Source organism: Mandrillus leucophaeus, unplaced genomic scaffold (genome assembly GCF_000951045.1).
Source record: "Mandrillus leucophaeus isolate KB7577 unplaced genomic scaffold, Mleu.le_1.0 Scaffold889, whole genome shotgun sequence".
NCBI lineage: Eukaryota > Metazoa > Chordata > Mammalia > Primates > Cercopithecidae > Mandrillus > Mandrillus leucophaeus.
Window position 1 is genome coordinate 805,421 of NW_012109685.1, and position 15,541 is coordinate 820,961.

At 36.8% G+C, this 15,541-nt stretch overlaps 2 protein-coding genes across 3 annotated transcripts in view; one reads left to right on the forward strand and one right to left on the reverse strand.

Moving 5' to 3' along the window:
- Positions 1–2,377, forward strand: part of COL9A1 (collagen, type IX, alpha 1) — a 100,878-nt gene extending 98,501 nt beyond the window's left edge. For both annotated transcript variants that reach the window (XM_011969391.1, XM_011969392.1), the window contains one exon: positions 1,326–2,377. In XM_011969391.1, coding sequence (XP_011824781.1) covers positions 1,326–1,510 — 185 coding nt within the window. In that variant the 3' untranslated portion in view covers positions 1,511–2,377. The remainder of the gene's footprint in view (positions 1–1,325) is intronic.
- A 7,943-nt stretch (positions 2,378–10,320) lies between these two features.
- The window catches only part of COL19A1 (collagen, type XIX, alpha 1), a 350,354-nt gene continuing 345,133 nt past the window's right edge, over positions 10,321–15,541 (reverse strand). Inside the window, exons 50-51 of the mRNA XM_011969393.1 lie at positions 11,361–11,438; positions 10,321–11,193 (exon numbers count right to left, since the gene is read on the reverse strand). Of these exons, the coding sequence (XP_011824783.1) occupies positions 11,066–11,193; positions 11,361–11,438 (206 nt within the window). The 3' untranslated portion in view covers positions 10,321–11,065. The remainder of the gene's footprint in view (positions 11,194–11,360; positions 11,439–15,541) is intronic.

Below are 15,541 nucleotides of genomic sequence, written 5' to 3' on the forward strand. Positions count from 1 at the left end.
GGCAACGTACAACCCTTAAACACGACAAAAGGAAGACAAGCAAGAAATGTCCCCCAAAGAACCTGCTATGGCAAAGTTCATGTTGGGGTCACCCTTCATGAGAAAAATATCATGAAATTTTGTAGGGCACATGGCACAGCCTTCTAAAAGATATTAATCAATAATATCTCAGTAATTATAATAATAGCCCCTATTTATCAGGTGCTTTCAATTGTAGAATTTAATTGTTGTTATTATTATTTTTATTTTTAAGATGAGGTCTTGTTCTGTCGCCCAGGCTGGAGTGCAGTGGCGTGATCTCGGCTCACTGCAATCTCTGCCTCCTGGATACAAGTAATTCTCCTGCCTCAGCCTCCCAAGTAGGTGGGACTACAGGCATACACCACCACACCTGGCTGATTTTTGTATTTTTAGTAGAGATGGGGTTTCACCATGTTGGCCAGGCTGGTCTTGAACTCCTGACCTCAGGTGATCCGCCCACCTTGGCCTCCCAAAGTGCTGGGATTACAGGCGTGAGCCACTGCACCTGGCCTGAATTTAATTATTAAGAAGACATTATAGCATCTTGTAGATGAAGAAACTGAGAGATTAGTGACTTGCTAATGTCACATTATTCATAAATGATAGGGCTAGAATGTAAAGCTATTTGTCTCTAAAACCTGTGTTTTTAACCACTAAACTATACTTCTCCCTGCCCAGATGTTGCTCAACTATTAGAAGTAAGGAATACTGCTACTTGCATTCAAAAGAAATACAATGTGAGCCACAAATGTGAGTTGCATGTATGATTTTAAATCAAGTGGCCACATGAAAAAGGTAAAAATAATCAGGTGACATTAGTTTTAACAATATAGTTTACTTAACCCACTGTGTGCAAAAGATCATTTCATCATGTAATAGGCACAAAACTTTTTAATGAACTATTTTCCATTTTTTTTCATATGAAGTCTTTAAAATCCAGGTGTGTTTGATACTTAGTTCATCTCCATTTGGCCTCATCACATTTCAGCGCTCAACAGACACCTATGGCTGGAGGCTACCATGGTGCACAGTGCCGCTCTACTGATGGAAATGTGGGTTAGAGACACTAAGGTCTCTTTCTACTTTTTATTTCCAAGGAAACCCAAGTCCAAGGAAGGGATCTTATTATCATCATCATCATCATCTTCATCACCAATCATCACCAGTCATCATCCATCATTTCCAAAAGCGTTTGTTAAGCCCCTTATCTGAGCACTGCTGAGCTGTGAGGGTCCAGTGCCCTCTGCCAGTTTGCATTGATGAGGATTCTCCTGCTCACATGTGCAATCTTCTGTGTGTTTCAGGTGACCCAGGCCCTGCCAGCTATGGGAGAAATGGCCGAGACGGTGAACGAGGCCCCCCCGGGGTGGCAGGAATTCCTGGCGTGCCTGGACCCCCGGGACCTCCTGGGCTTCCCGGTTTCTGTGAGCCAGCCTCCTGCACCATGCAGGCTGGTCAGCGAGCATTTATCAAAGGCCCTGACCCGTGAAAGGCCTTGTGCTGCATGACTCTCTGCATGAACCACGCCTGGTGAAGGAGCTTGGGGGAGAAACACCACCCAAAGCTGGGGCAAAGATGATTACCTTCAGCATGATTACAATGTATTACCTTCAGCATGATTACGGAAGTCCTACTTGACAATCACATTTAGAAGAACGGTACTATTCAGTAAGTTCCCTTTCCTTTCTCTTGGAGGAAACTCAACAGAGTCATACGTTAAAACAAAAAAAAAAAAAAAAAAAAAGAAAACCAAACACCTCCTTTGAGTCAATTTATACTCCTGTTCCCAGGATCTTGAGCTTTAGTGTGCTATACCTATGTGTCTTACGTGGGCCACTGTGCCAATAAACAAAAACAACTGTTTGGTTTACCTCAGTTGCAGTAGTTATTTTCATTTAGATGTTGTTCTCAGATTATTGTTTCAGTTATATAGAGGATTACTAGACTAGTTATGAAAAAAACCCCACTACATTCAATAGAATTGGTGCTTAAAATCCCATTGATGTGCTGTCTCTGGAGTAAGAAAGGGCTACATCGCCCAAAATGATTTCCTTATGTCACGTATTGGTTTTCTTCTTCAGCCTGAACTTTTGTAGAACTGTATGTACTGTACCCCAAACCTGTTAATATTTTGACTGCTTCTATGTGAAAGCAAAGAAATAATTTTAATACTCTGGCATTCACAAATTTTATTGATGAGATTATTTATTTTAAAGGTTTGAGGTAACATCTCTGGTTGTACCAAAGAAGAAATAAATATGGTTTCTTAATCTCTTGCATGTTTTCTTATAAATAATCATGTTCAATGAAAAGAAGCTACTGAGCTTATTTAGATACATTAAACATTACTTAACTACTGGTTCTATAGGTGTATGTTTATAATATTAGTGTTTTTTCCACATAGAGTAATTAAAAAAGCTGTTCCACAGAGGGTGTTACCCTGTGAGAGATGTGTGTGTGTGTGTGTCTGTGTTTGTGTTTTAGTGTGTATGGGGAGAGCTCCATGGACCTTTTTGAAATGTTAATTCCCTAGCAAGATGTGCAGCTGCATATGCATCTATATTTTTGTATAGTAGTTCAGAGATTTCGTGGACTCTTTTAAGTCTAGCTTTGCTTTATTTCTAGGTTAAGAATCACTGTGTTCATTCCAATGGTTTGTTAGCTCCCTCCTACTCAGAACTTTATTGCAAACATGATTTATGTTTCACCATTTCTTGTAAATTTTATAAAGGCAGCTCAGCTAAAGCACTGTATTCTTAACAAGTATTTCCTGACCACTTAAGCACTTTGTTATTATTTATGTAATCATATTGACTTGCTGTTTCATTAACATCTACTTAACTATCCAACAGACTTAATATATTCATTTTATATCACAGAGCCTATGAGTAACCTGTGCTGGGGCATAGAACAATAGCTTAACATAGTATCTTTAGTTTATGGAACTAAATTCTGTCAAGTCAAAGGAGAGTGAGCCCTAATATAATACTTATATTTTTTTCTCATGTGTATTTTATACATTTAAAAATTCTAGTCCTAGTTGTTTGGTTAAATCAATCATTATGTAATCTGTATTTGGATTTCTTTAAAACTGCTTACAGCATCTAGTTTTATGCTTCTAGCATGAATTTTGCTTAAGAAGATTCTTTGCCATATAGATCAGTGCTATTTACATAGACTGAAAAAATGTTCTTTCCCTTTTTTCGAACATTATTTTTGGAAATAAAGGTCTCTGTTATAGCTCCCTAAAACAATACAAAAAAAGGCAAACTTTTTCAGGAGCTGTGACACATAATGAAATAAATGCATAGAAATTATCCTTTCACCAAAGTGCTTTTATTTTAAATAGAGTGACATAATCAAATACAATAAAAGAAAAATTAGATAATCAAACGTTTCTAAGTTTTATAATATTCATAAGACAATTAAAAAAATAAAATGTCAAAGAACAGTTCACTCAGCTGTTCTACAAACCTGGTTATGTAAAGGTTGTACAACAAGCTCCACAGATACAGTCAGCAACATTGGAAACAACCACTTAGAAACAGATGATGCAAAACTACCACATTCCAAATGGCAGGAATGATTCGTTATAAATTTCAGTTAAGTGAAGTAGTTTACAGAAGCAGAAGATACTTAGAAATTGTAAGGAAAAGCCCCCAGCAAATTCTCTCCATGAAAGAGAGTTGATAAATGTTGAATCTGACCAAGTATGTCTCTCTAGCAAAATAGAAGTCTCAAATCCTCTCTGAGATATTTTTGAAAGTTGGACGAAGTGGCAACTAGAGCATTCACTGAGAGAGGAGAGTGTAAATAAATAAAGTTGGTTCGAACCTGGCATGTTAATGAAGGGCAAATGATTCCTGATTTATTTCTAGCCAGTGCTTCTATGGCAGTATGATATGATTTTCAACCCAAATATCTGACATGTTGGTTAAGAACTATGCAAATCACTTCCTAGGCTGATTGAGCACATAAATTCACTGGCATGGTTTTGGGTAATTGGCTTCTGCACAGAAGAAGAGTATGAATGAGTAGTCATATCAGGATAGGTGATTGATTTGATTATTTAGATACTTTATATTTCAAGCTGACTGAACCAAGATTGTTGTTCTTAAACATCATTAGTAAAATCTGATTTGCCACCTGAAATAAGCTTAATATAAATTCTTGCTTTAGAAGGTCACCTGTATTGTATTTTTAAAATTTTTTGGTGATTATAGTGTTTCTGAGATATAGTCTCTGGGTTTAAAAGTAAACCAAGGCCGGGCATGGTGGCTCACACCTGTAATCCCAACACTTTGAAAGGCCAAGGTGGGAAGATAGCTTGAACCCAGGAGTTCCAGACCAGCCTGGGCAAGATGGTGAGTCTCCTATCTCTACAAAAATAAAAACAAATTAAAACATTAGCCAGGCATGGTAGTGAGCGCCTGAAGTCCCAACTACTTGGGAGGCTGAGGTTGGAGGATCACTTGAGACCAGGAGTTTGAAGCCATGGTTAGCTATGATCACGCCACTGCACTCTAGCCTGGGCGACAGAACAAGACCCTGTCTCTAAAAAAACTAAGTAAATCAACATAGGTGGAAAACCAATAGAAATACTGTTTTCCAAATATCAAGAAAATTGCTTTAAAATATTTGCTGGTAGCCTGACAAAAGAAGTGAAAACTCAGTATTAAGGAAAAAATACTAGCAAACTTGCAATCTTGCTGTTTATAGAGGGGTGACTGACATAAATGATTTTAATTATCTTTTTTAAAAAGAATACTTGTGTTCAATAAACATAGGTCAAGTCATTTTGTACAAAGTAAAATAAATACTTTTCAATTGTGCAGTCTTCTTTAGTGAGTTGTGATCCAGGGCATGACAGTATAAAGTACCTATGACTGAGGAACTATTAAGTCAAAATGGGCTGACTGTAGTAATGCCTGTCTGTAAATACACATGCTCAAGTGCTCTTTGAATGATCAACGAGAGGAAGTGTAACATATTTGATTGATCTGGCTATCAGGAAGAGGATGCTGCTAACTGAAAATTACTTTTAGTTTTAATAAATGGTAATTCATGCTAACTCTCTGCTTAACATGCCTTCACAAATTACTCTTGACTCCAAGTTATCAAAACATAGCTGGAGAGAGAACAAGTGAGGGAAACTGTCTCCAACAAACTACCTCTCTTTCTGAGATATATTTGAAATTTCATTTTGTCTCTAAGTTGAAAATATGTGTGTGAAAAGACAACAATATTCTTTAGAGCACCTAGTTAATTTATCCAAAGGGGGCCTGAAGATAGGAATAGTTAAGAACTATGTAAGTTATTACCCGGTATAAGTAAACATATAAATCCTCTGGCACGTTTTGATGTAATTAATTTCTGTTAAGAAAACCTGCTATGTATTTAACTACTTATTGCCTATTGCCTTATCACTCATGGTGTAAAAGCTTCTATGGATGAGAAAAGTTAATTGTGTTATTTCTTATCTCCCTCAGGGACCTCTATAGCAAAAAGTCTCATATGATTTTAGTGAGATGATCACTCTGGGGGTCAAAAGTCCCAAAGGACTGCCCGTTTTCTGGTTTTTGTTTCTGTTTATAATTCTCATCTGAAATAATTAGACTAGGGTTTTTATGAACTAGGCTTTTATAAACCCAGGGAGATGGGTGACAAACTTGATTATTTCAAGCTGAGCTTGAAAGCTTATTCATGTGACAAAGAAAACTGTAATGATGGTATAAACATGAACCCTGCAATAGACCAATTAAGGTTCCTTGGACACCTGTGGGGCTCTTGGTTAGCCAAGAGTGCTTCTGGAGCATCCCCATGGTTGACACCAAACAGAACGGACTGAAGTGTGGAGCTTCAGCCATGGCAAGTGATGAAGAGTAGATATGGCCTTAATAATTGCACCTTAAATTTCCTTGACATAGGGTCAGATCCTTTATTGCTGAGACAGGTGACAAGCTCATTATGCACAATGAACACGTAGGAATCAAGGCCTCAAAGCATTACGCCCATGTGGGATTTTGAATAAAACTAGTGCCATTGCACTTAACATGAGTATATTCAATTAAACCTTAAAGAGTTTGATGAGGTAAGATAGCAAACAAAATGGGGGAAAACACACCCTAAATGTTATTTAAAAATAAATAGTTGTAAAATAAAAAGTTGTAAAATAGCCAGCATCTTTACTTACACCCAGAAGCTTAGTATGGTCACACAATACACACACTTCTGATGAACTTAAGTCTTATTTACCCCCTCATTTAGTGAAGCCTCCCACTTTATTAGTATTCACTTTTGACAAATTCATGAAGCAAATAACTAACTCCTCCAGTTGTACCACATCACTCACTACTGGATCTGAACTTGCAGTTTTTTTTTTCCACTTAGATTTTCTTAGACTTAGCTTTGGTCTTATAAGCTTGTCTTATCTTTCAGGCAAAGTTTTGCTGTGCTGGGTCTACTTGTCTGGATGAGTTTTCTCTGTGTTCACTTGGTTCTTCATCCAATTTAACCAAATTGATCAGTTACTCTAGCATGATTTTGTTGAGTAAAACGTTTGAATTTTAGCTCCAGGTATGCCACACAATAAAAACGATGACACTCATTTGTCCTATTGCCTGAGACTTTTAGTAGTTGAACAACTTTAACATAATTAATGCTACCTTTACCAGCCAACTAATAAATCAACACTATTCAACATTCTAAGACACTTTGAATTATGTAGGCATACAAGATACAAATTCAATTCTCTTCTGCATCTCCTCCTCTTCAAAGCCTGCATAATCTATGTGAGCAGAGATGGTACAAAAGGGGGATGGTACAAAAATGCGTCAACACTCAAATATTAAGAAACAACGCTGGGAAACTGTGACAGTAAACACTTGTGTGTCTTTAGAAGGTGGATACAGACAAATGTGAAAAATAACTTAAGAACAAAAGCAATGGACAAATCTGCAAAACTCTTCTGAGTATCCATTAAAACAACTTCAGCAAAACACTTAACTGAGAAATTCCCAATCCCAGTGTATTATTAGTCTTAGGAAAATAAAAATGGTACTTTAAAAAAAAAAAAAAGGTATTCCTAATCGTACTTTTGTAAACAGTGATGTATTCTAGAAAAATATAAACATTATACAAATCTAATTGTAAAATTTTAAGTACACTGAACAATATAGAGTTTAGACATTGTGTAGTTTTATAAATTATCTACTTCTTGTGATAAGCTAAATCTTTTTTCTTGTCTGTTGAAAGAGTATCTGTCCTGTCTAAAAGGTAGGATAATTATTTAGTTGTCTTCATATTGATCACTAAAATATGAAAGTGGTGTATAAACAGTTATGAATAGTTAATCTGCATGTTAACTAAGTGTATAAGTACATATATATCCACTAAAGAAATAAAATCAAAACAGTCAACAAACCAAAGGGTACTGTGCCTGTTTCATAAAGATGCTTAATATGAGGAAAAACATAAATTAACAAATTAACAAAAATTACCTACAAAAATTATATTTAAAAAAAAAAAGTGCAAAGGCAAGAGTCTGATTTAGTTGTCCACTAAACTGTTCGTAGCCTTGTATTTCTGTTAGTTTGTTCAGTTCTTCTGAACAAATTGCTTTAAACACCATCTTGTGGACAAATGGAGGTATATCACAGGTTCCCAACAGATGAGAGAGACTGCAGAAAGGCTAAATCTTACCTAACTCATAAAACAGATTCATAAAAATTACTTTATAAGCCAAATATCAAGTGATAATTTTCACAGACAACATATTTTAATATAATTGCTTAAGTTCTTTAAGTGACTAAAATTTTAAAGTTTAAACAATATCACGAAATAGGGAAATAAACTTACGGGGTTACTTTGATCGCAAAGTGAAAAGTTTAAAAGGTTAAAACTTGCTGTGTTTGTGTTATGGTTAGAAGTAATGGTTAATGTCTTCAGTTGGAAAGAACAATGAACAAATTCATGAATTATTCTTCTGTTTTTCTTTGGATTCCAAAGGCCATAAATATTAATTGAAGTCATACTTTAATCTTGGCATAGAAAGACTTCTATCTGGAAGTGTTTTGAGCTTGGTATAAAATGTAAGATTGGAATTCAAACATACTTGTATATGGAAATCACAGTTTTAATATTAATCGTCGTCATGAGCCATAATTATTTTGTATTTAAACACGTATGTTGTTTTCTGGAGTGCAAACGAGATAATTCATGAAATTGAATAATTCTTCTCCCCTGCTTTGAACATCATTAACATCTATGTGGAAATAAACACGTTTTGGAATGGAATAAAATGGTACAAGGGATTTGGCAACCATTAAGTTATTTAGAGGAAAATTTCCCACCCTACTTTGGGGCCCAAATAATTTACTTTTTTTTTATTAAAGGAATTGGGCAATTGCCAAATCTCAACTTCATTTGGTGTTAAATTAGGTGGATCCAGCACTTCTTGCTGCCCTTTGTTGCATATCATGTGTACAGAGCTGAGGCAGGAAAAAGTATCTGAAGGTAAATAATAGACTAGGGTGAGAAAGGCTTGTACCATGTACCATGACATAACTAGAGAAACAGGACATAGCCCTGTTTCTCTAGTTATGTCAAATTTAGTCATATTTCCCAGTTACAAAAAAATGAGTTTGTGTCATTGTGACAAGTCCACTTTGTAATATGCATCACCCATCCCATCAAATTACCTGAATAAATCCAAATCCTTGAAATAAGAATTAACAAGTCAAGCATTAATGTATTTAGAAAGATTTCTAAATATACAATTTGTAAGAAAGAATGCATGACATATTTCGTAGAATAAAAATGAACAGTTAATAAAACAAGAAAATGAATTGTCTTTTTATGTCTATGAAAGGAACAACTCAAAAACCAAAAAACAAAAAAAGTTGATTACCATCAGCAAAAAAGTCCATGAAAACATTAAAATGATAAAATAAATATTTTTAAATTAGCATAGAGGCAAAAAGATAAACAACCTATTAATTAATATGAAAAAATAATCTTTGAAAACATATACAATGTTTAGCTTTATGACAAATTCAAGTAAATTAATATGAGTGGCAGATAAGTTGTAAGCGTTTAGAAATTCAACAAATTAAAAGCTCAAGATATACACATAGCACCGAATTTTAGATCTATGTACACTTTTTCGGGATAAATTACCATTTTACTAAGAAAACACATATGTATGTTCCAATTGTGTAAGTTTAAAACACAGCACCATTGTAGGTATTGCACAAGAAAGAAAATGAAAAAAAAAAATGTCAAAACGCTTACAATAAATAAAATAACCTTGGAAAATAAAATAAACTTGGAATTGAAATATACAGTATAATTCAATATGAAATACCTAAAATGTTGTAGGTATGCATAGCCATTGTAGACAGTACCTGACCAGCAGTTCATTAATCTATAATGAAAAACCGGTTCAAATCACGGATGCATTGGAACAAACCCTGCCTTAAATTAGGCATGTTCCTCAGACACAACTCTGTTCACAGCTTTTTCCAACTTCAGTGGGCTAGCCTTTCTAAACTCATCTTTCAGTAAACAGACAAAAGCAATCATCCCATCCTGTTTTAGCCAAATTGAAATCTGCACCGCTCCTTGAAGAGGAGTGAGTCCTGACTGCTGTGGCCGGCAGGCTCTCGCGGCATGTTCTCACATCTGTGGGACCCACTGTCTAACTTCTGCAACATCCTCATGCCCAGTTATTCTGGAGAATCAGTGCCTGTCAACCAACAGTTCCTCAATGAATGTACAGCTAATCAATAGAAAGACTGTTTAGTCATTTGATGATCACTGTATTTTTGCTTCTTTTCAGAGGACATGGTTTTGGAGTGGGTGTGAACTCTTTGGTCTGAGCACTAGTTGCATATTCGGTCCTATGGTTTTCCTTTGTTGAGCTGTACCTCTTGCTGCAGCTTCTGGAGAAATATAATTCTCTTTAAGAGCTTTTGGGTTTCACCTTCTTAATATGCATTTGCTGACACTACACATCCATCTTCTAGGACAAGTGAGTCCATTTGTTACGTATCCCATCCTTTGTTCTGATGGTGGCTTCTTGTCTTAAAGTCTGAGGGTGATGAGGTCGTAAGGATGATGGATACAAGGGCCCAAAGATCTTGCTAGGCCATTGAAGCTTTAAGAGTACCGAAGACAGCTTGGTGGCTTCACCACCAAGCACCTTGTGGGGAAAACAGCTTTCTGTTTACCAAAATGAGAAACTGAGTGAGGGGACCACAGAGTATTAGGCTTTCTTTGCAGAACTCATACACAACTGGAATTTGATACTCCCTTTTCATGCACCACTTATTCATGCCAGTGCTGATTGCTTTGAATTGAGATCATTATACAGAATTAACAAAATCATCTCAGTAGTTGGCTATGCTGGGTGTTTGGGCTCCCTGATAAAACAGTTTCCTGTGGTTTTTCTTTTTTTGTTTTTGACAACAGAAGTTGTAAAATGAAGTTCTTATTGCCTATTTTTCTGCATAAGTAGGATAGATGTAGATGGTACAAAAATTCTTAAGTTATAAAAAGTAGTCAAAAAACATTCAACAGGAGCAATGCACTATATCAAAAAAGTTGACAAAATGTTTAGCAATGATAGTAAATTTAAACACCAAGAAAACTTAAAGTCTGAAACTTTAAAATTCAGAAATCAAAGGCCAACCACATGTTGATGAGTCTACAAAATGGATATCATCATCAGTCTACTAAGTCACAAGATGCAATTTCCTTTTGAAGAAGAACTAACGATAAGATTTACTTGCATATTTCATATAAAACTCTGAGTAAAAATCATAGCAATTGTAAAGCAAAACATATGGAATGAATTTGGGAAAAATCAAAAAATGCTGATTTGCAATTGCTATAGGAATAGGATTCAAATGGTTGCTTTTAATGTCTGGCTTACTCCAAAAAAAAAAAAAAAAAAGCAACCCACAGATGATGAGGATTTGATGGTATTAAGATAGCTCCAATGGCAAGGAGGTGTCACCAGGAACCAAGTCTTCTTCAGGTGTGTTCATTTCCCACCTGTCCGCTGATGGGCCTGAGACACAGGATAGAGGCAGTCTTCTGGGTTACATCTTCCACTGGGTCCTGGGGGGCCCTGGGGGCCTGGGGCACCTGGTGAGCCTGGCAAACCCGGAGCTAATGACATTAAAAAAAAATCACAATGCAGATCACATATGGCCCTTCCTCTCTCCCACCCTCTAGCCAACATGGATCACTCGACTTGACATATAAGCACCCTAGGGGGAAGCATGGTTCTCATTTTTGAAGGCTTGCTTGTGTTGTGAAGATAATATCACTCTTACCCGAAGTCCCAGGAAGACCTGGACTCCCTGGCAGCCCAATTCCAGGTTCACCTCTTTCTCCCTTCTGTCCTCTGTAGCCTAAGTGAGAAATACACAAAAAAGAGGCACACCAAAAGGGTTCTATGGCAACACAGCACACACAAGAACCATTTTCTGAGTCTGTGATAATTATGTGATACATTTGCTTAACATAAATAGTAGATTAGCTAACTGTTTTGCATTAACCACATATTAAACTTACATATCAAATAGATTAGGTATAATAGGGCAATGAGGATCTTAAAAAACATGCAATTGCTATAAAAAGTTCCAACTAGTCAAACTTTTTTTTTTTTTTTTTTTTTTGAGACAGAGTCTTGCTCTGTCACCCAGGCTGGAGTGCGGTGGCACTATTATCTTGGCTCACGGCAACCTCCACCTCCTGGGTTCAAGTGATTCTCCTGCCTCAGCCTCCTGAGTCGCTGGGATTACGGGCACTCACCACCACTCCTGCCTAATTTTTTTGTATTTTTAGTAGAGACAGGGTTTCGCCATGTTGGCCAGGCTACTCTCGAACTCCTGACCTCAGGTGATCTGCCCACCTTGGCCTCCCAAAATGCTGGGATTACAGGTGTGAGCCACCGCGCCCGGCCCCAACTAGTCACTCTTTTTTTTTTTGGTTTTTTTTTTTTTTGAGGCGGAGTCTGGCTCTGTCGCCCAGGCTGGAGTGCAGTGGCGGGATCTCAGCTCACTGCAAGCTCCGCCTACCGGGTTCACGCCATTCTCCTGCCTCAGCCTCCAGAGTAGCTGGGACTACAGGCGCCCGCCACCACGACCGGCTAATTTTTTGTATTTTAGTAGAGATGGGGTTTCACCGTGTTAGCCAGGATGGTCTCGATCTCCTGACCTCGTGATCCGCCCGTCTCGGCCTCCCAAAGTGCCGGGATTACAAGCGTGAGCCACCGCGCCAAGCCTAGTCAAACTCTTGATAGCGAGATTTTGGCTCTGAAAATGATACCTAAATAAATCAATCTTGCAAATAGCTATGACAAGCTGTGTGAGCCCTCTTCAGTAGGAATTCTGATTGAAGGCGAGGTATAGGCTAAATGAAAGAAGTATACTGAAAGAGTCTTTCTTAAAATGAGAATAAGATAATATAATAGGATTATGGACCTTATTCCAAGAATTAAAGGAAATGAAAGGAACAAATAATTCAAGATTCTAATAAATGATAACAAGAGCATGAGTGTATGTGGGTTAACTTATCTAAAAAGTCAGGTCTGTGTTCAAATGATCGACTATAAACATTATATCTGCTCTAAGTAACGTTTAAACATCCACCCCATGTTTGAATGTGGCAGTGTATAACTCCAAAGGAGCTTCAGAAAGCTAGGAAACAAGAGGAGACTGAGAGTCTCCCAAATGCACTCCATCAGCTTAAGATATTTCAACAAAAATGAATTAGGTTTAAGATCTGTCTATATTTTAAAACAAAATTATTCTTACTATTTAATATGCTTGCTATTGGCTGAGCCACAAGAGTACAGAGAAATCTGTGCCTCCAGAAGTCATTATCCCTGCTTATAAAAAGCATAAAGCATTTTTATCTGTGTTTTATACATTGGCACCCATGTAATACTTTGTCTGAATGAAATGTTCCATGCTGTAAGAGTTTCACAGTGACGGCAAATAGAGTTTTTATTTCCAACTTTTTCACACTTAAACAGCCCCTTAAAGATCACTCCTTGTCCCAAATGGACAGAGCAGCCGTGCAGACTCATGTGGACACACAGCAAAGATATCAGTAGGAGAGCATCTCAGTAGGAAACAGTAGGCTGTGACTTAGTTGTGCCTTTTCATAAAGGTGTGCTGTTACAGTAGAACATGGCAGGAGGAGAAAATGTAATGCTCCCTGTGAACAGTATGTATGATCAATTATTTCCCATTATTGTTGAGAATTAGATAGCAGTTTTTAGGATTATCATTTTCACTTTGACTAGGCCATACAATGTGCACATTATCTGAACAACATTGGCAATGGAATCACCACACGCGTATTTATTTGCTTTTTATGTATGACCTGATCATAAACGTGAAACTAGTGGAAAAAAGAATATATGTTAAAAATATTTTGAAGTATATAGCAGAAATACACCCACCAGCAGGAAACCTTCACATATTTATATTTGAAAATTGTGTTAAAGATATTCAATACAATCCTAGACCCTAGAGAGAACAGTGGCTTTGACATGTGACATAACAGCCTTAGTTGATCTATATTCAAATTTAAAATGTTTCCAGGATTTCTTTGATATAAGTGACCTTCATTTAACATATGTGAACAGCAGGAAAAAATGTGTATACTTAGGGTCATTTGAAAGCACCCTCCCAAATCCATTACTTAAACATTTCTGGAGTAAAATAATATTTATTACCTGAGGTATATTTGATAATTTAACTCAGGTCCCACTATTACAGAAAAGTTATAAAGTTGACCTTTGGCTATCTCAGTAAGTACTTAAGATTACAGGTTAAAAATATGAGGAATAAAGAATAATAATTTAAGATACATGAACTTTTGATTAGTAAGAGGATTAACAAGACTGTAACACAATTCCAAATGGAGAATATATTTGCTAAAACTTACCTATTTCATTTAAATGCAGCTCTCGGATTTGCAATATAATGCAGAAATATATTATTCCACATGCATTTCAGTTCATGTGGTATTACAAATTAAGAAACTGTAATTTGTGTATTTGTATAAGGTAACATTTACCCTTCTCCTGTCAAATGTAACAATTTCTTTGCACAAATTTCTCAGTTCATTAGGTTAATAATTACTTGTTATTAATAGATAAAGTGACTGAATTGCACAAGTACAGAAGAACTTTCTACTCTTGAATTTCCTGTTAAGGTCCCAAGCTCATTCATTATGAGGGCTGCCATAAAGCCGTAGGGCCTTTTTTTTTTTTTTTTTTTTTTAACTACTTCATAACAAACTCCTGGTAGGAATGCTAACAAGGTCAATAACAGCTTTCCCCATTTATAGAATTAAGGTTTTCATCTCTTCAGCGTGGGCCTGTCTTTAAATTTGGAAGAGGCAGGTCTATCTGCAAAGAGACACATATTTCCATAGACAATAAGTCTACAGGATGGGCCAGGCACAGTGGCTCACACTTGTAATCCCAGCACTTTGGGAGGCGGAGGTGGGCAGATCACCTGAGGTCAGGAGTTCAAGACCAGCCTGGCCAACATGGTGAAACCCCATCTCTACTAAAAATACAAAAATTAGCTGGGCGTGGTCATGGGCCCCTGTAATCCCACCTACTTGGGAGGCTCAAGAAGGAGAATTACTTGAACCTGGAAGGTAAAGGTTGCAGTGAGCCGAGATCCTGCCACTGCACTCAAGCCTCGGTGACAAAGCAAGATGCCATCTCAACAAAAGAAAAAAAAATTATATTCCCTATAGATATTACTAGAGGTCTAAATGACTGTGATGTCTTCAAATGAATAAAGAAAAAATATCTTGGGAAGCATCTCTTACACAACCAAAATTTCAAGATTTGGGAGATTTAGAAGATTTAAAAGAAAATATTGAGTAATATAAACATGAAAAGGAAAGTGGGGTAGATCCTTCATCTCACACAAATTTTTCCACAATGATAGAAGCTATCTTGGGCCAGGCATGGTAGCTCATGCCTATAATCTCAGCAATTTGGGAGGCCAAGGCAGGAGGATTGCTTGAGGCCAAGAGTTTGAGACCAGCCTGGGCAACATAGCCAGACTTAATCTCCACAATAAAAAAAAATTCACCAAGCATGGTGGTTCATGCCTGCAGAATCAGCTACTGGGGAGGCTGAGGCAGAACTGCTTGAGCCCAGGAGTTTGAGATTACAGTGAGATATGATTGCACCACTGCACTCCAGCCTGAGTGACAGAGCAAGACCCTGTCTCAAATAATGATAATAATAATAGAAGCTATCTCACAAGTGACTATTGTGTGTGCTATATAGTCTCTAATACTCACAAAAATCCAATAAGATAGGCATTATTATTTCCTATATAAGCAAAGAAACTGAGGCTCATATAGATTATGTAATTCAAGGTTACAATACTGGTAAATGATGGAGTCAGGATTCAAACTCAGCTCTCTTATAAATTCTGAATTCTGAGGTTTTCTTTTTTTTTTTTTTTTTTTT